We start from the raw sequence: 20,619 nt of genomic DNA, 5'->3' as shown, positions 1-20,619 counted from the left end.
TGCTGTGACTTCTTATAACCAGAACCAGCAGGGTCTAATACGCTCTGATTAATGAAAATGCTCAAAAGTTAAAGGTTAACCGTCACAATGATACACGTCACAATGATACACCATCACAATGATACATCAACACAATGATGCATCAATACAATGATGCATCATCACAAAGATTCATCATCACAATAATACACCGTCACAATGATACATCATCACAATAATACACCGTCACAATGATACATCATCACAAAGATACACCGTCACAATGATACATCAACACAATGATACACCGTCACAATGATACATCGTCACAAAGATACACCGTCACAATGATACATCAACACAATGATACACCGTCACAATGATACATCATCACAATAATACACCATCACAATGATACATCAACACAATGATACATCGTCACAATGATACATCAACACAATGATACATCAATACAATGATACACCGTCACAATGATACATCATCACAATGATACATCATCACAATGATACACCATCACAAAGATAAACCGTCACAATGATACATCAACACAATGATACATCAATACAATGATGCATCAACACAATGATACATCAACACAATGATACATCAATACGATGATACATCAATACAATGATACATCAACACAATGATACATCGTCACAATGATACATCAACACAATGATACATCAATACAATGATACATCAATACAATGATACACCGTCACAATGATACATCATCACAATGATACATCATTACAATGATACACCGTCACAATGATACATCAACACAATGATACACCGTCACAATGATATATCATCACAATGATACATCAACACAATGATACACCATCACAATGATACACCATCACAAAGATAAACCGTCACAATGATACATCAACACAATGATACATCAATACAATGATGCATCAACACAATGATACATCAACATAATGATACACCAACACAATGATGCATCAACACAATGATACACCGTCACAATGATACATCAACACAATGATACATCAATACGATGATACATCAATACAATGATACATCAACACAATGATACACCAACACAATTATACACCAACACAATAATACATCGTCACAATAATACACCGTCACACTGATACACTGTCACAATGATACATCATCACAATAATACACCGTCACAATGATACATCATCACAAAGATACATCATCACAATGATACATCAACACAATGATACACCGTCACAATGATACATCAATACAATGATACACCGTCACAATGATACATTGTCACAATAATACACCGTCACACTGATACACTGTCACAATGATACATCATCACAAAGATACATCATCACAATGATACATCAACACAATGATACACCGTCACAATGATACATCAATACAATGATACACCGTCACAATGATACATCATCACAAAGATACATTGTCACAATGATACATCAATACAATGATACATCATCACAATAATACACCGTCACAATGATACATCATCACAAAGATACATCATCACAATGATACATCAACACAATGATACACCGTCACAATGATACATCAATACAATGATACACCGTCACAATGATACACTGTCACAATGATACATCATCACAATAATACACCGTCACAATGATGCATCAACACAATGATACACCGTCACAATGATACATCAATACAATGATACACCGTCACAATGATACATCGTCACAATAATACACCGTCACACTGATACACTGTCACAATGATACATCATCACAATAATACACCGTCACAATGATACATCATCACAAAGATACATCATCACAATGATACATCAACACAATGATACACCGTCACAATGATACATCAATGCAATGATACACTGTCACAATGATACATCATCACAAAGATACATTGTCACAATGATACATCAATACAATGATACATCATCACAATAATACACCGTCACAATGATACATCATCACAAAGATACATCATCACAATGATACATCAACACAATGATACACCGTCACAATGATACATCAATACAATGATACACCGTCACAATGATATACTGTCACAATGATACATCATCACAATAATACACCGTCACAATGATACATCATCACAATGATACACCGTCACAATGATACATCATCACAATGATACACCATCACAAAGATACATCAATACAATGATACACCGTCACAATGATACACCGTCACAATGATACATCATCACAAAGATACATTGTCACAATGATACATCAATACAATGATACACCGTCACACTGATACATCATCACAATGATACACCATCACAAAGATACATCAATACAATGATACACCGTCACAATGATACACCGTCACAATGATACATTGTCACAATGATACATCAATACAATGATACATCATCACAACTACAAATGCATTTATCCAAACACAACTGAGTGATTATGTAATAAAAATAACTGGAAACATACCATTCTTTCACTATCAATACCAACACCTTTCTTATCAGGTGATACTTATAACTTTCATCTCTTGAGGTTTATATACTGGTGATACTTATACCTTTCATCTCTTGAGGTTTTGGCTGTTATTGTTGACTTGTATACATGTTCTTCGTATCCCCTGCTGTGAGAGCTCCTTGATATTTCCAAATGTGCCAGTAGAGTATCTTTGACCAGCATGAAACCAATACTTATAGTTATGCTAGCTCAAGTACCACAAACAAGCACTTTGATGCCGTCCCTTAATGATATATATTAACTATTTGATTTGCATATCTGTCCATTTGTCACTGCATTATATGCATATATATATATATATATATATATATATATATATATATATATATATATATATATATATATATATATATATATATTATATGTCTCCCTACTCCAACCTGCAGCCCTCATCCACTCATCACACATTATATGTACAGCCTGTGGAAACACATTGCAATAACTACATATGTGTGTGGAGTAGTATGTATTATTCATATATATTGTCATACTGTGCTTTATTTATTACATTACAAAATAGAAAGACAGTCAAACATTTGACATCACTTCTTGAATGGATCTCAAGTGATTGCATGTGTGTACATTGCTCCTGTGTGTGTGTGTGTGTGTGTGTGTGTGTGTGTGTGTGTGTGTGTGTGTGTGTGTGTGTGTGTGTGTGTGTGTGTGTGTTGTAGTCCATTGTGAAGTGGAGGCAGACTCTCAGGGATGTGAACCCCTGCAGGAAGCATCACTGGCTCCAAGCCCAGGTGGAGCGCTGCAGAGCATGCTGGGTAAACAGCTGAGGCCATTCTGGGTTTGTCTTGGACTCAAGAGACTTTCACATGGACACACACTCTGATGGAGGCGCTGTGTGTGTGTGTGTGTGTGTGTGTGTGTGTGTGTGTGTGTGTGTGTGTGTGTGTGTGTGTGTGTGTGTGTGTGTGTGTGTGTGTCTCCTGCAGGTTCACATGAGTGGACTGCAGCCTCTCACAGACTCCGCTCTAGAACAAACCCTTTGCCCTGAGCTATTTCTGCACAACTCTGTGTGTGTGTGTGTGTGTGTGTGTGTGTGTGTGTGTGTGTGTGTGTGTGTGTGTGTGTGTGTGTGTGTGTGTGTGTGTGTGTGTGTGCTCTATTTTCCATCACTAAATCCTTTATTGTATAATGACAACCATAACTCCTTGAGTTAGAGCAGATCATGCATCAGTGCTCTGCTTGATGATTATCAGTGTCGTCGCTCAGACTTGAAGTTCTGACTACCAAACTTTTAAAGCAGTTTGGAATTCATAATTCTCTCCATGTCCACCATAACATCAACATCAGTAACCTTATTAAACAATTGTGTCCAAATAGTCCCAGGGCTCCAGACGGTCTGCCGAAACGTTATTCCGTCTCTGAGATGGACGCGTGAGTCACATGGTCACGTGATCATTATTTAGAAAACTACGTGAAAGACGTTCTCTCCACAGATCTCTCTGCTGTGGAACCGTCTGAAGCGCTCATGCCTTTGCTTTCCTCTGTCCATCAGGGAGCCGTGTGGTCTGTCAGCTCTGGACCAGCAGCAGGTCGGCACCATGAGTCTTTACGGGCCGGGGTCCGGGCCCGGCGGGTCGAGAGAACGAGGAGGAGCAGAACCTTACCGGGTCCAACGGCGGCGCTCCAGCGAGCGCTCACGTGACTCCTCCCACGAGCGAGGAGAGAGCCAGCTGACGCCGTGCATCAGGAACGCCTCGTCTCCCACCCGTCAGCTCGGTGAGGAGAACACGCGCTCATCATCATCATCTTCATCATCATCATGACTCTAACTCTTATAGCGCTTCTCTAAGCACAAAGACGCTTTACACTGCAGACAAGAGACAAACGGACAAAACAAACATGGAAAGACAAAACAAACAAAAACAAGCAGAACATTTTTGTTAACAATGTTCAACAACTTATCGTCTAGTTCAGTGTTTTTCTTTTTTTGTCACTTACATTTTTATTCATTTAAATATATTAACATTAAACATACATACAAAAATGACAGTACAGAAAAAGAAAAAAAAAGAAAAACAGCAGACAAACAAAACAAAACAAAATCAAATACACTCACCCCGACACCCCTTTATTATCCTTCACATGTCAATTTGCCTCTAATTTGTTATAAAAGCCTTTTTTCCATGCTGGGTCAGTTTGGCTTGAACTGTTCTTTGTTTTTCTTTGTTAGGGTTTTTTGTAGTTCAATGTTTTTCAACTTTTTTTGAGCCGCGGCACATTTTCTACAATAAAAACTTCACAGTCTATAACATAACATCCTGTCCCGGACATCACATCGGATCAGGAAAAAGTCCCCAAATAAAGATAGTAAAAACCCTTTCACAGGGGAAACAGGAAGAACCTTCATAGAGCAACAGAGGAGGACCCCTCTCCCCGGATGGACAGGAGCAATAGATGTCATGTGACCAGAATGAACAGAATGACAGAAAGTATTCATATAATGAGTAGTACATGCATGGTCCACGATCCAGATAGCCACAATCCATGTCAGCTCAACAATGGAAAATTATTTGCGGCAATTAAATAATATTTCTTTTGACCGATTAAGTGAAATTGGATATTTTCCCACGGCACGGTGTGTTCATGAGTTCTCTTCTCTCCCACAGACCGCGAACGTGGCGACGGAGGCTCATCCTCCAGATCCTCCAGTCCTCGTCCTCCCAGGGTTTCTATTCCCTGTCCTCACCTTGGCGGGGCCCTGATCGGGGGCCACGTTCCTCGGGCCCCGGCCCCAGGCCCCGGACCCTGCGACGTGGTCTACGTGTACAACCTCAGCGGTAAAGAGGGTCATCGCAGTGGACCGAGGGCGGGAGAGAGGGTCACGCTCGTTGTGGATCAGACCAGATTTGTGGTGGATCCTGCCGTCTTCACAGCTCAACCCAACACCATGCTGGGCAGGTGAGAGGACACGCTACACCTCTAGCATACATAATGCATACAAGTGTTTAAGGACAAAGAGCAGCCTCTGTTGAGTCTAAACGGTTTAGTCCCAGAAGAAGGGCTGTGTTTCTGTCGTGAGGAAGAGCAGCAGCCGCCGCCGCCGCCGCCTCCTCCTCCTCCTCCTCCTCCTCCTCATGCTCTCCTCGTGTGTCCCGAGCGTTCCAGGTGACTTGTTAGGGTTCACCTGGTGACTTGTTAGGGTTCACCTGGTGGCTTGTTAGGGTTCACCTGGTGACTTGTTAGGGTTCACCTGGTGGCTTGTTAGGGTTCACCTGGTGACTTGTTAGGGTTCACCTGGTAATTTGTTAGGTTACACAAGGTGACTTGTTAGGTTTCACCAGGTGACTTGTTAGGGTTCATTTGGTGACTTGTTCGGGTTCACTTGGTGACTTGTTAGGGTTCACCAGGTGACTTGTTAAGTTTCACCAGGTGACTTGTTAGGGTTCACTTGGTGACTTAGTTCACCTCGTGACTTGTTAGGTTTCACCAGGTGACTTGTTAGGGTTCACCTGGTGACTTGTTAGGTTTCATTTGGTGACTTGTTAGGTTTTATCTGGTGACTTGTTCGGGTTCACCTAGTGACTTGTTAGGGTTCACTTGGTGACTTGTTAGGGATAACCTGGTGACTTGTTAGGGTTCACCTGGTAATTTGTTAGGTTACACAAGGTGACTTGTTAGGTTTCACCAGGTGACTTGTTAGGGTTCATTTGGTGACTTGTTCGGGTTCACTTGGTGACTTGTTAGGGTTCACCAGGTGACTTGTTAAGTTTCACCAGGTGACTTGTTAGGGTTCACTTGGTGACTTAGTTCACCTCGTGACTTGTTAGGTTTCACCAGGTGACTTGTTAGGGTTCACCTGGTGACTTGTTAGGTTTCATTTGGTGACTAGTTAGGTTTTATCTGGTGACTTGTTCGGGTTCACCTAGTGACTTGTTAGGGTTCACTTGGTGACTTGTTAGGGATAACCTGGTGACTTGTTAGGGTTCACTTGGTGACTTGTTTGGGTTCACCTGGTGACTTGTTAGGGTTCACTTGGTGACTTGTTAGGGTTCACCTGGTGACTTGTTAGGGTTCACCTGGTGACTTGTTCGGGTTCACTTGGTGACTTGTTTGGGATAACCTGGTGACTTGTTAGGGTTCACTTGGTGACTTGTTAGGGTTCACTTGGTGACTTGTTTGGGATAACCTGGTGACTTGTTAGGGTTCACTTGGTGACTTGTTAGGGATAACCTGGTGACTTGTTAGGGTTCACTTGGTGACTTGTTAGGGTTCGCTTGGTGACTTGTTAGGGTTCACCTGGTGACTTGTTAGGGTTCACTTGGTGACTTGTTAGGGTTCGCTTGGTGACTTGTTAGGGTTCACCTGGTGACTTGTTTGGGTTCACCTGGTGACTTGTTTGGGTTCACCTGGTGACTTGTTTGGGTTCACCTGGTGACTTGTTAGGGTTCACTTGGTGACTTGTTAGGATTCGCTTGGTGGCTTGTTAGGGTTCACCTGGTGACTTGTTTGGGTTCACCTGGTGGCTTGTTAGGGTTCACCTGGTGGCTTGTTAGGGTTCACCTGGTGACTTGTTAGGGTTCACCTGGTTGGATCTGGTGTCAATGATGGCTACACCATGAAGCAGTTGAGATTATTGTATCAGGATTACAAAGATGTAAACATTGTATGACCTGTGATCTGTTCTATGACCTGTGATCTGTTCTATGACCTGTGGAAGTTGAGAAAACCCCTGTTGGTTGTGTGTTTCAGGATGTTTGGCTCTGGGCGGGACAACAACTTCACGCGGCCCAATGAGAGAGGGGAGTTTGAGGTGGCCGATGGCATCAGCTCCAGCGTCTTCAGAGCCGTTCTGGTGAGTTCACTTCTTCATCTGGCTCCAGAACAGCCCCATCACTCTTTCAATGGACTCTGTCTTGTTCCTCCTCTTCCGCTCTCCTGCTCCATCATTACTGCTCAGACTGACGGGAGTGTTAATCACCTGGGTTTTTAAGATCTAGCCATAATTCCCATGAACACTTTTGGGATCCTGTCTGCCAGACCTTTTTTTATTCTTTTCTCCTCAGTTATATCTTCTCATTAGACTTCCAAATTTGAAAATTAGATCTATTGTTTTCTGTCCATATGGTGTTGTGTTTTTATCAGAACATAAAGCAAAAGAAAATTAAATATAATCTCCTTGTAACCATGTTATTAGGAAGAATACAAAGCTTCCCAAAGGAGCTTTTTATTCTAAGAAACGATCAGTCCTAACTATAGACCTGAACCAGAATAGTCTCCAGAAGGAGAGAGAGGAGAGGAGAGAGGAGCTATCCTAAGATGTCTCCCAGCAGTCCCTCAGCATGTCCCCCAGCCAGTCCTAACTATAGACCTGAACCAGTCCTAACTATAGACCTGAACCAGTCTAACTATAGACCTGAACCAGCCCTAACTATAGACCTGAACCAGCCCTAACTATAGACCTGAACCAGCCCTAACTATAGACCTGAACCAGCCCTAACTATAGACCTGAACCAGTCCTAACTATAGACCTGAACCAGTCCTAACTATAGACCTGAACCAGCCCTAACTATAGACCTGAACCAGCCCTAACTATAGACCTGAACCAGTCCTAACTATAGCCCTGAACCAGTCTAACTATAGACCTGAACCAGTCCTAACTATAGACCTGAACCAGTCCTAACTATAGCCCTGAACCAGTCTAACTATAGACCTGAACCAGTCTAACTATAGACCTGAACCAGCCCTAACTATAGACCTGAACCAGTCTAACTATAGCCCTGAACCAGTCCTAACTATAGACCTGAACCAGTCCTAACTATAGACCTGAACCAGTCCTAACTATAAACCTGAACCAGCCCTAACTATAAACCTGAACCAGTCCTAACTATAAACCTGAACCAGTCCTAACTATAGACCTGAACCAGTCCTAACTATAGACCTGAACCAGTCCTAACTATAGACCTGAACCAGTCCTAACTATAGACCTGAACCAGCCCTAACTATAGACCTGAACTAGTCCTAACTATAAACCTGAACCAGTCCTAACTATAAACCTGAACCAGTCCTAACTATAAACCTGAACCAGTCCTAACAGACAGACAGACAGGAAAGTGGAGCATGAGGGAAAGTGACGTTAGCTTTTCTTTCATCACCTCATTGCTCTCCACCCCTCCCCTTCTGCTCTCTCTCTCCCTCTGCCTGTGACGTCGCTGGTTGTTACTTTCATCACAGCTAAGTCTCTCTCTCCCTCCCTCCCTCTCTCTCTCTCTCTTTCCCTCCCTCCCTCTCTCTCTCTCTCTCTTTCTCTCTCTCTCTCTGTGAGTGCAGCAGCATCAATAATGGCGTCTTGTTTTCCCCCCATGTGTGTGTGTGTGCGTAAACACCATTCTGCTCGTTTGTCCGTGTGTTTGTCCGTGTGTGTGTGTGTATGTATGTATGTATGTGTGTGTGTGTGTGTGTGTGTGTGTGTGTGTGTGTGTGTGTGTGTGTGTGTGTGTGTGTGTGCTGTAAATGGCAGGATTACTACGAGTCGGGGATAATCCGCTGCCCTGACGGCGTTTCCATCCCCGAGCTGCGGGAGGCATGTGACTACCTCTGCATCTCCTTCACCGACAGCACCGTCAAGTGCAGAGACCTCAGTGAGTACAGAGACCTCAGTGAGTACAGAGACCTCAGTGAGTACAGAGACCTCAGTGAGTACAGAGACCTCAGTGAGTACAAATACCTCAGTGAGTCCAGAGACCTCAGTGAGTCCAGAGACCTCAGTGAGTGCAAATACCTCAGTGAGTCCAGAGACCTCAGTGAGTACAGAGACCTCAGTGAGTCCAGAGACCTCAGTGAGTCCAGAGACATCATGGAGTCCAGAGACCTCAGGGAGTACAAATACCTCAGTGAGTACAAATACCTCAGTGAGTACAGAGACCTCAGTGAGTACAGAGACCTCAGTAAGTACAGAGACCTCAGTGAGTCCAGAGACCTCAGTGAGTACAGAGACCTCAGGGAGTCCAGAGACCTCAGGGAGTCCAGAGACCTCAGGGAGTCCAGAGACCTCAGGGAGTACAAATACCTCAGTGAGTACAAAGACCTCAGTGAGTCCAGAGACCTCAAGGAGTCCAGAGACCTCAGGGAGTACAGAGACCTCAGTGAGTACAAAGACCTCAGTGAGTCCAGAGACCTCAGTGAGTCCAGAGACATCATGGAGTCCAGAGACCTCAGTGAGTACAGAGACCTCAGTGAGTACAGAGACCTCAGTGAGTCCAGAGACCTCAGGGAGTCCAGAGACCTTAGTGAGTCCAGCAAAGACCTCAGTGAGTCCAGAGACCTCAGGGAGTCCAGAGACCTCAGGGAGTACAGAGACCTCAGTGAGTACAGAGACCTTAGTGAGTCCAGCAAAGTCCTCAGTGAGTCCAGCAAAGACCTCAGTGAGTCCAGAGACATCAGTGAGTCCAGAGACATCATGGAGTCCAGAGACCTCAGTGAGTCCAGAGACCTCAGTGAGTACAGAGACCTCAGTGAGTACAGAGACCTCAGTGAGTCCAGCAAAGACCTCAGTGAGTCCAGAGACATCATGGAGTCCAGAGACCTCAGTGAGTCCAGAGACCTAAGTGAGTCCAGAGACATCAGTGAGTCCAGAGACCTCAGTGAGTCCAGAGACATCAGTGAGTCCAGAGACCTCAGTGAGTACAGAGACCTCTGAGAGTACAGAGACCTCAGGGAGTCCAGAGACATCAGTGAGTCCAGAGACCTCAGTGAGTCCAGCAAAGTCCTCAGTGAGTCCAGCAAAGACCTCAGTGAGTCCAGAGACATCAGTGAGTCCAGATACCTCAGTGAGTACAGAGACTTCAGTGACACCAGAGACCTCAGTGAGTACAGAGACCTCCGTGAGTACAGAGACCTCAGGGAGTCCAGAGACCTTAGGGAGTACAAAGACATGAGTGAGTCCAGAGACCTCAGTGAGTCCAGAGACCTCAGGGAGTACAGAGACCGTAGTGAGTCCAGAGACATCCATGAGTTCAGAGACCTCAGGGAGTACAGAGACCTCAGGGAGTACAGCAAAGACATCATTGAGTCCAGAGACATCAGTGAGTCCAGAGACCTCAGTGAGTCCAGAGACTGTGCTGCAGGTTGTTGGTCTGGACTTCCTGCTGCAGACCAGCAGCTGACTTTATGAGAGTGAAGCAGGTCTGCTAACTTCTTTTCATTCAGAATACATGAACGTAAGTAAGTGTCACTATTATGTCCACAATACAGGAGGCAATATTGTTACTTTATCTACAACATTTACTGCAGCTGCTAATGATTAATATATTGATCCTGCTGGTTTACATAAATGTTGTTGGCTTAAATCCTATTTGACGAACCTGTGACAACATGCTGTTCCATGGAGTCAACGCTCTGAGTGTGTGATGTTGTGTTCTCTGTGAGTGGGAGGAGCCTGCTGTGTGTGTGTGTGTGTGTGTGTGTGTGTGTGTGTGTGTGTGTGTGTGTGTGTGTGTGTGTGTGTGTGTGTGTGTGTGTGTGTGTGTGTGTGTGTGTGTGTGGCTCTAAGTAGGTCATGATTAGCTGTGAGATGTAATGTTGTTATGCAGCCGCCACATCACCACCTCCTCCTACCAACAGGAGCTCTTTCACACTATTAGTTGCTGCTTTTCAGTGAGTTTTTATTTTTTATTTGAGTCTAATTTAAATCAATCTCTGTTCTGGACAGACCCACACAGAGGCTGTTTGTATATAAACCATGTTTTCTCTTTGTATATTTTAAGTTTGTATTCAGAAGTTCATTATATTTACAACATTACATATTATTATGTCTGGGTATTATCAACTAGAGAGCAAGACATTTCCAGATGAACAGGGCCGACTAGCTACTTTCTATGTATTTACAGAACCTTGCAGGGAGTTGTCAGTATTAATAATGACTTGTCGGTGGTTTAGCAGCAGGTTCATTCAGCATAGAGTCCAGAAACACAGTCCAGGTCTCTGTGAGGAGTTATGTGTGTTTCCTTGTAACAACACTTGAGCTTTAAGAAACATGTTGAATGCATTTCCTTGCTAAAAATGCTTTGTTTACATCCATGTTTATTTGCTGTCTTCTTCCATATTCTGCCACATTGTCCCGTGTGGAGGTGTGTGAATGTGTGTCACATAACCTGCGTGATGTTATCATGCCTCACCAAACAACAACAATGCTCCGTTACTACCAGCTGTCCCTGCGGTTCAAAAAACCCTGATGAATTACGGCCCACGGAGTGAAGCTACCTCGCCCGGACAAGGGAAACCGGGGCACCCTCCCGGAGCCAGACCTAGGGTGAGAGGCGCGGGCGGGAGTCGGGATCGAGCCCCCAGCTGAGCACCGCTGTGTTGGAGTTTCCCCCGGAGAACGAGAGGGTCGCCTCCCTGCGCCTACGGGTTGTGGGGAGTAAGGCTCTGACTGTTGTTTGTGCTTATGCACCGAACTGCAGTTCGGATTATCCGGCCTTCTTGGAGTCGGTGGGAGGGGTCCTGGAAAGGGCGCCGCCTGCCGACTCCATAATTATCCTGGGAGACTTCAACGCTCACGTGGGCAATGACAGAGAAACCTGGCGGGTGATTGGGAGGAACAGCTTGCCCGATCTGAACCCGAACAGTGTTTTGTTGTTGGACTTCTGTGCTAGCCACAGTTTGTCCATTACGAACACCGTATGTCTTGGACACTCGCGTGAAGAGAGGAGCAGAGCTGTCAACTGGTCACCACCTGGTGGTGAGTTGGATCATGTGGCGGGGGAGCTGGCTGGAAAGACCTGGCAAGCCCAAACGTGTCATCGGTGTCGTGGCGGCAACCCGAGAACCCGGTGGTGGACACCGGGGGTGAGGGAAGCCGTCAAGCTGAAGGAGGTACCGGCAGGCCAGAAGGGCTGCAGCTGCGGTGGTCGCGGATGCTAAAACTCGGGCATGGGAGGAGTTCGGGGAGGCCATGAGGAAGGACTTTCGGTTGGCCTCAAGGAGGTTCTGGCAAACCATCTGACAGCTCAGGAAGGGAAAGCAGGGCCTACCCCAGGCTGTTCTCAGCGGGTGGGGGGTGAACTGCTGACCCAGATGGGGGACATTGTCGGGCGGTGGAAAGAGCACTTTGAAGAACTCTTAAACCCGTTCAACATGTCACCTGGAGAGGGGGCAGCGCCTGAAGACTTGGGGTGGTTGCACCTATATCCCTGGCAGAGGCCACTAAGGTAGTCAAAAAGCTCCTTGGTGGCAAGGTGCCAGGGGTGGATGATATCCGCCCTGAGATGCTGAAAGTGCTGGACATTGTTGGGCTGTCTTGGCTGAGATGCCTCTTCAATGTCGCATGGAGGTCGGGAACAGTGTCCATGGACTGGCAGACCGGGGTGGTGGTTCCCATCTTCAAGAAGGGGGACAGGAGAGTGTGCTGAACTATCGTGGCATCACACTGCTCAGCCTCCTGGGAAAAGCTTATGCCAGGGTACTGGAAAGGAGGCTCCGACCGCTTGTCGAACCTCAGATTGGAGACGAGCAGTGCAGATTCCGTCCCGGCCGTGGAACAGTGGACCAGTGGACCAGCTCTTTACCCTCGCAAGACTACTGGAGGGGTCCTGGGAGTTTGCCCAACCAGTCTATATGTGCTTTGTGGACTTGGAGAAGGCTTTCGACCGGGTCCCTCTGGGTTTTTTGTGGGGGGTGCTGTGGGAGTATGGGGTGCTGGACCCGTTGGCATGGGCCATCCGGTCTCTGTACGCCTGCAGTAGGAGCTGTGTTCGTATCCTCGGTAGAAAGTCAGATACGTTCCCGGTGGGTGTTGGCCTCCGCCAGGGCTGCCCTTTATCACCGGTCCTGTTTGTGACTTTCATGGACAGGATATCTAGGCGCAGCCGGGTGGTGGAGAAAATCAGGTTCGGGGTCTCGAGATCGCCTCTCTGCTGTATGCAGATAATGTGGTCCTGTTGGCCTCCTCAGACCGTGACCTCCAGCATTCACTGGGGCATTTTTCAGCTGAGTGTGAAGCGGCAGGGATGAGAGTTAGCACCTCCAAATCTGAGGCCATGGTGCTCTGCCGGAAACTGGTGGATTGCTCCCTCCAGGTGGGGACAGGGTGCCTACCACAAGCGAAGGAGGTCAAGTATCTCGGGGTCTTGTTCACGAGTGAGGGTAAGGTGGAGCGAGAGATGGACAGGCGGATCGGTGCGGCTGCAGCAATAAAACAGGCGCTGTACCGGTCCGTCTTGGTGAAGAGGAGCTGAGCCGGAAGGAGAAGCTCTCCATTTACTGGTCGGTCTACGTTCCAACCCTCACCTATGGCCACGAACTCTGGCTCGTGACCGAAAGATACAAGTACCCGGGCTCAGCCTTAGAGATAGGGTAAGGAGCTCGGACATAAGGAGTCGAGCCGCTGCTCTTTCGTGTCAAAAGGACTCAGCTGAGGTGGTTTGTGCATCTAGTCAGGATGCCTCCTGGACGCCTCCCTTTAGAGGTTTTCCAGGCACGTCCAACTGGTAGGAGACCCCGGGGAAGACCCAGAACACGCTGGAGGGATTTTATCTCCCGGCTGACCTTGGAATGCATCAGGATCCCCCCGAATGAGCTGGAAAGTGTTGTGGGTGAGAGGGAAGCCTGGGTCGGCCTGCTGGACCTGCTGCCACCGAGACCCGACCCCGGATAAGTGGCTGATGATGGATGGATGGATGGATCATACCTTTCAGTTTATTTTTGTTTGAGCTCCTGTGATGTTACACTTCAAAAAAAATGCTTGGTTCTCTCTCTCTCTCTTATGTAGTCTTCTCAAACTTCAAATTGTACTTGGCCATCCTAGTTGTGTGTCCGACATCCTGCCTTCCTACTCTCTGTTGTCTTCATCACTAATGTCCTCCTGCTCTCCGTTGTCTTCATCAGTAATGTCCTCTTGCTCTCTGTTGTCTTCATCACAACGTCCTCCTCTCCCTTTTCAGGCGCCCTGATGCACGAGCTGTCTAACGACGGCGCCCGGCATCAGTTTGAGTGTTACCTGGAGGAGATGGTGCTGCCGCTGATGGTGGCCAGCGCTCACAGCGGAGAGCGAGAGTGTCACGTGGTGGTGCTGACCGACGATGACGTGGTGGACTGGGATGAAGAGTATCCTCCACAGATGGGAGAAGAGTACTCACAGAGTAAGATACTGAATCTGCTAACACTCCCTAGTTCACCCTTTATAAGCCCCTCCCCCTCAGGAAACCTGAGAGGCGAGGAAGCACAGAGGCTCCCAGGAAGAAGTAGAGTTAGTAATGTGCAATGAAGAGACATGAATTCATTCAGAGAGAAGAGGAGAAGAGGAGCTCAGTGTATCCTAAGATGTGCCCCAGCAGTCTAGGCCTATAGCAGCATATCTAGGGCTGGACCAGGTACAGGGTTCCATGTGCAGGTTTCATGTATTGTTTGTATTTTTGCTTGCTCTCCAGTCATCTACAGCACCAAACTGTACCGCTTCTTCAAGTACATCGAGAACAGAGACGTGGCCAAGTCTGTGTTGAAGGACCGAGGACTGAAGAAGATCCGGCTGGGAATAGAAGGTCTTCTTCTTCTTCTTCTTCTTCTTCTTCTTCTTCTTCTTCTTCTTCTTCTTCTTCTTCTTCTTCTTCTTCTTCTTCTTCTTCTTCTTCTTCTTCTTCTTCTTCTTCTTCTTCTTCTTCTTCTTCTTCTTCTTCTTCTTCTTCTTCTTCTTCTTCTTCTTCTTCTTCTTCTTCTTCTTCTTCTTCTTCTTCTTCTTCTTCTTCTTCTTCTTCTTCTTCTTCTACTACTACTACTACTACTACTACTACTACTACTACTACTACTACTACTACTATCTGGAAACAGGATTCAGTCAGACCAGCTGTTGGCCAAACGTTCACTTGTTAAAGAACAATACTGGAACTTCCCAGAGGCCCACAGTGGGAACCGTAACCAAGCCTTTAAAACCCTCACATGGGATGATGTCAGAGTTTCACTGGCTGAACAAGTGTTGGAACATGTTTGAATGAAATGTAATCCACCAGCTCAATGCTGCATATACTAAAGGAGCAGGCTGTTGTTTTACTGCTGGTTCTGTGCCAGACCATTTCTTGGTCCTATTTGGAGGACTCCAGGAAGTGGTCCTGGTCATGGTCCTGGTCCCACACAGTACCATCTATAAAACAAGGAGTCTGAATGAACTAACATGTTGATTAGTGAGCTGCAGAGGTGAGCTGTTTCCTCCTGTCTCCAAGCAAACCTTCATGTTGGTGATCAGTTTTCCACTGTTCTCTCCAGGCTACCCGACCTACAAAGAGAAGGTGAAGCGGCGTCCTGGAGGTCGTCCAGAGGTCATCTACAACTACGTCCAGCGTCCCTTCATCCGCATGTCTTGGGAGAAGGAGGAAGGGAAGAGCCGCCATGTGGACTTCCAGTGCGTCACGTCCAAGTCCACCACCAACCTGGCCGCGGCCGCCGCAGACATACCCGAGGACCAGCTAGTGGTCCAGCAGCCTGCGGGGCCGCAGGCGGACGAGCTGGACCCTCTGGACCCTCTGTTGCAGCCACCGGGCGGCAACGACCTCCATCAGCAGGCGCTCGGACCGCCGGAGAACATTGTGGGCCCCGACGGTCCAAACCAGCAGGCCCGGGACCCTCCTCACAGTCTGTCCCCAAGCACCCAGCAGTACGGAGGCAGCTACACTCAGGCCACGTACCACTACGAGCCGGACCCAGACTCACCCTCACCCTCTGCATGAGACCATCAAGACCACGACACGGACACTCAACTACAACGTCATGTGATCCCTCCACAACACGTAGGAAGCTAGACTCAGTTCCAAAGCCAATAGGAACACAGCGCTGAAGATGAAGCACATGATGCTTTTTCAGTGTGAACACCACTCTGCCTTCAGTTAGCCCCAATGTCCTGTGTGTTCTTTATTCATCTGGCCAAAGGAGAGTTTACTTTAATTCTGTGTTCATGTGAAAAGACTATTCATTCCAAGGTGTGTGTGTGTGTGTGTGTGTGTGTGTGTGTGTGTGTGTGTGTGTGTGTGTGTGTGTGTGTGTGTGTGTGTGTGTGAGAGAGTGTGAGTGTGTGTGTCGTGCTGCTGGGATACCGGACCTCACTGGGAAAGTGGACTTCAGGCTCTTTTAAGTCCGGCTTCACTTGGTTAATAACTTTACAAGTAAGTTCGCTGGATTTGAAGATCCACTTATTCCTCTGTGTGTGTGTGTGTGTGTGTGTGTGTGTGTGTGTGTGTAAGGTTTTTTTGTTTGAAACAACATCATCCCTCTGTTCTCTCCAGCAGGTGCTTTGGTTCCTCCTCGTCTTCCTCTCCTCTCGTCCTTGCTGGCCTGCTCTGAAACTCTGCTCAGCTTCATCTCTGCTCAGCTTCATCACCGCTCAGCTTCATCACCGCTCAGCTTCATCACCGCTCAGCTTCATCACTGCTCAGCTTCATCTCTGCTCAGCTTCATCACTGCTCAGCTTCATCACTGCTCAGCTTCATCACCGCTCAGCTTCATCACCGCTCAGCTTCATCACCGCTCAGCTTCATCACCGCTCAAAGCACACAGGAAGTCAGAGGACATGTTGACACAATGTTTTCTAATAAATGCTATTCACAACACCGCCTCCCTTCTTCAATCTGTCTTAATTCAATTCAGTTCAGTTCAGTTTATTTTATATAGCCCAGCATCACAAATACAAGTTTGCCTCAGAGGGCTTTACAATCTGTAACATAACATCCTGTCCCGGGACCTCACATCGGATCAGGAACAACTCCCCCAAAAAAGATAGTAAAAACCCTTTCACAGGGAAAAAAGGGGAAGAAACCTGAGGGAGAGCAACAGAGGAGGATCCCTTTCCCCGGATGGACAGAAGCAATAGATGTCATGTGGCCAGAATGAATAACGTAACGGAGTTACAGCACCTTCAATGAATGTGACAGAAACTATTCATATAATGAGTAGTAGGCATGGTCCATGATCCAGATAGCCACGATCCATGAAGGGGGCATCCCAGGGGCAGTGGGAGGAGAAAGCAGGGCCTACTTTGGTTCTTAAAGGAACCAAAGTAGTCAAAGTAGATGAGACCAAAGTAGTCTAATCTGTCTTAAAGGAACCAAAGTGGTCTCATCTATCTCTACAGGAACCAAAGTAGTCTAATCTGTTTTAAAGGAACCAAAGTGGTTCCTGTAGAGATAGTTGAGACTACTTTGGTTCCTGTAGAGATAGATGAGACCAAAGTAGTCTAATCTATCTCTACAGGAACCAAAGTAGTCTACTCTGTCTTAAAGGAACCAAAGTAGTCTCATCTATCTCTACAGGAACCAAAGTAGTCTTATCTGTCTCTAAAGGAACCAAAGTAGTCTCATCTATCTCTACAGGAACCAAAGTAGTCTCATCTATCTCTACAGGAACCAAAGTAGTCTTATCTGTCTCTAAAGGAACCAAAGTAGTCTCATCTATCTCTACAGGAACCAAAGTAGTCTCATCTATCTCTACAGGAACCAAAGTAGTCTCAACTATCTCTACAGGAACCACTTTGGTTCCTTTAAAACAGATTAGACTACTTTGGTTCCTGTAGAGATAGATGAGACCAAAGTAGTCTAATCTATCTCTACAGGAACCAAAGTAGTCTCATCTGTCTCTACAGGAACCAAAGTAGTCTCATCTGTCTCTACAGGAACCAAAGTAGTCTCAACTATCTCTAAAGGAACCAAAGTAGTCTCATCTGTCTCTACAGGAACCAAAGTAGTCTCAACTATCTCTAAAGGAACCAAAGTAGTCTCATCTGTCTCTACAGGAACCAAAGTAGTCTCATCTGTCTCTACAGGAACCAAAGTAGTCTCATCTGTTTCTAAAGGAACCAAAGTAGTCTCATCTGTTTCTAAAGGAACCAAAGTAGTCTCATCTGTCTCGAAAGTGTCGGGTAATCCAGGTAGATTTTGGTCAAGTGCGTATCGAGGCTTCCCAGGTAGCCAAAATGACCTGGCCCAGATCCGGCTTGGGTTCGGCTCGCTGGAAGAAACACTGTCGGCCCGCGTCCGGTTGCCGATTCGTCTGCGACTCGGCATGGATGGCGCCCCAGAATCGGGCCAGTGTCCGGCAGCCGTCACTGGGCCGTAATCGAAGCCGGCACACCAGAAGAAACACGTCGGCCCAGGTCCGGCTGCCGACTCTGCTTGGGTCCGGTTGAATGAATTATTATATAACAATACGATAAAATACACGTAGACCAAAATGTTACAGTAAATACGTTTTTATTAACTGAATGCACACAGGGTCAAATTAAATTAAATTAAAAATAGAACTCTAACTGAACACAAAAAGACTACCGTCACTCCGGCATCATGGCTTCACGTCCAAAAATAAAAAATCCAGAGGTTGCAGCCTGGTAGAAACAGAGACAAACAACTGTTGTGAGATCTCACAATTTACAAAACATAAATGGTAAGTCTATCAATAACATTGCAAACCGTTCTCACTCCTTATGTATTGAATATCGTGTCTGTATATAATGTAATGACATCTGACAGCGTCCACGTCTGCTCGTAACTATACATTTTGATTTCAGGAGATAAAACATTGCAATACAATTTCGCCACGTGTCCATTACATTAACGTTAAAGCTACTCCAACCCTGCTTGCTGTAAACCAGCTGGCTGGTTAAAACAGTTCTAGCTGCAGTGGAGGCGTTGTTACACATGTCTGTGCTCAAACATCATGGCTTATAAATACAAAAGTGTTCTTTCATTACAGACTAGTCAGCTAACAGCATTATTCGGGTCCTCAGGACACGTTTTCTAGCTAACGTGCTGAACTCCCCTGACAAGGTTAGCTAGCTTAAGAGCGGTTAGCATTGAATACACACGGGCCATGTGGAGGAATTGAGCTTCTCTCAAAGATGAGTAATGTATATGTAAATGTGTTAAATAGACATCTCCCACCATATTTGAACAATTTAATAATGCGGGTACTTACCATGAGAGCGGATGTCGGTGGAGAAAGAAAAGAAAGAGCGACTGCATGAGGTCTGGTCCTTTTTATGCAGAAGGACCCAGGAGGGAGGCCCTAATGGTTGCCTGTTGTCTTTTCAACTATTATTTAAAAAAACCTCTTTCAGTGCTGGTTGCCGCTAAACCCCGCTGCCATGTCTCAGCCAGAATAGGCCCATGTCCGTAACAGCTACATCCGGGCCAGATATGGCAACAATGAATTGGGCCAAAGCTGGCTCACATTGGGCCGCATCGAGCCGGAACACAGCCGAGTCCGCTGCTACCTGGGACGTGTCGATGGCGTATGTGGTGGCGTTCAAAGCCAAAACGAGATTTATCGTAACTCCTCGAATATTTACGCCATCGACGTAATTCCAACGGATTCTGAACAACGGATTCATGGTCATGTTAAGAAAAACGGCGGCGAGCTCGTCTGTGGGGGAGGGGTGGGCAGAGCAGAGTGCAGCAGAGGATCAGAGGAGAGACTTTGACTGCCTTTTGATTGGTGTTTTCTTTGGAAATATGTTGTGATTGTAAATAATAGTATTAGTATAGTTTATGAGAGTTCAGAGAGACATACAAATCTCTAAAATGCCTGGACATGGACACATAAAAGCCTGTAACATGGACACACAACACACATAAAAGCCTGTAACATGGACACATATAAAAGCCTGTAACATGGACACATATAAAAAAGCCTGTAACATGGACACATATAAAAAAGCCTGTAACATGGACACATATAAAAAAGCCTGTAACATGGACACATATAAAAAAGCCTGTAACATGGACACACATAAAAGCCTGTAACATGGACACACATAAAAGCCTGTAACATGGACACACATAAAAGCCTGTAACATGGACACACATAAAAGCCTGTAACATGGACACACATAAAAGCCTGTAACATGGACACATATAAAAGCCTGTAACATGGACACATATAAAAGCCTGTAACATGGACACATATAAAAGCCTGTAACATGGACACATATAAAAAAGCCTGTAACATGGACACACATAAAAGCCTGTAACATGGACATATATAAAAGCCTGTAACATGGACACACATAAAAGCCTGTAACATGGACACACATAAAAGCCTGTAACATGGACACACATAAAAGCCTGTAACATGGACACACATAAAAGCCTGTAACATGGACACACATAAAAGCC

At 45.9% G+C, this 20,619-nt stretch overlaps 1 protein-coding gene across 1 annotated transcript; it reads left to right on the top strand.

Moving 5' to 3' along the window:
• Window positions 1–3,896: 3,896 nt before the first annotated feature.
• Window positions 3,897–16,188, top strand: LOC306741705 (BTB/POZ domain-containing protein 10-like; the record flags this gene model as incomplete). Its single annotated transcript, XM_079224020.1, has 8 exons — window positions 3,897–3,904; window positions 4,026–4,249; window positions 5,140–5,431; window positions 7,223–7,325; window positions 8,991–9,111; window positions 14,413–14,610; window positions 14,899–15,009; window positions 15,728–16,188. 8 exons carry the CDS (start codon window positions 3,897–3,899, stop codon window positions 16,186–16,188), a joined length of 1,518 nt encoding a protein of 505 aa, XP_079080146.1.
• Window positions 16,189–20,619: the final 4,431 nt, after the last annotated feature.

The sequence above is a fragment of the Taurulus bubalis genome, assembly GCF_910589615.1.
Source record: "Taurulus bubalis genome assembly, chromosome: 9".
Taxonomy (NCBI): domain Eukaryota; kingdom Metazoa; phylum Chordata; class Actinopteri; order Perciformes; family Cottidae; genus Taurulus; species Taurulus bubalis.
This window is presented reverse-complemented; position numbering and strand designations above follow the sequence as displayed.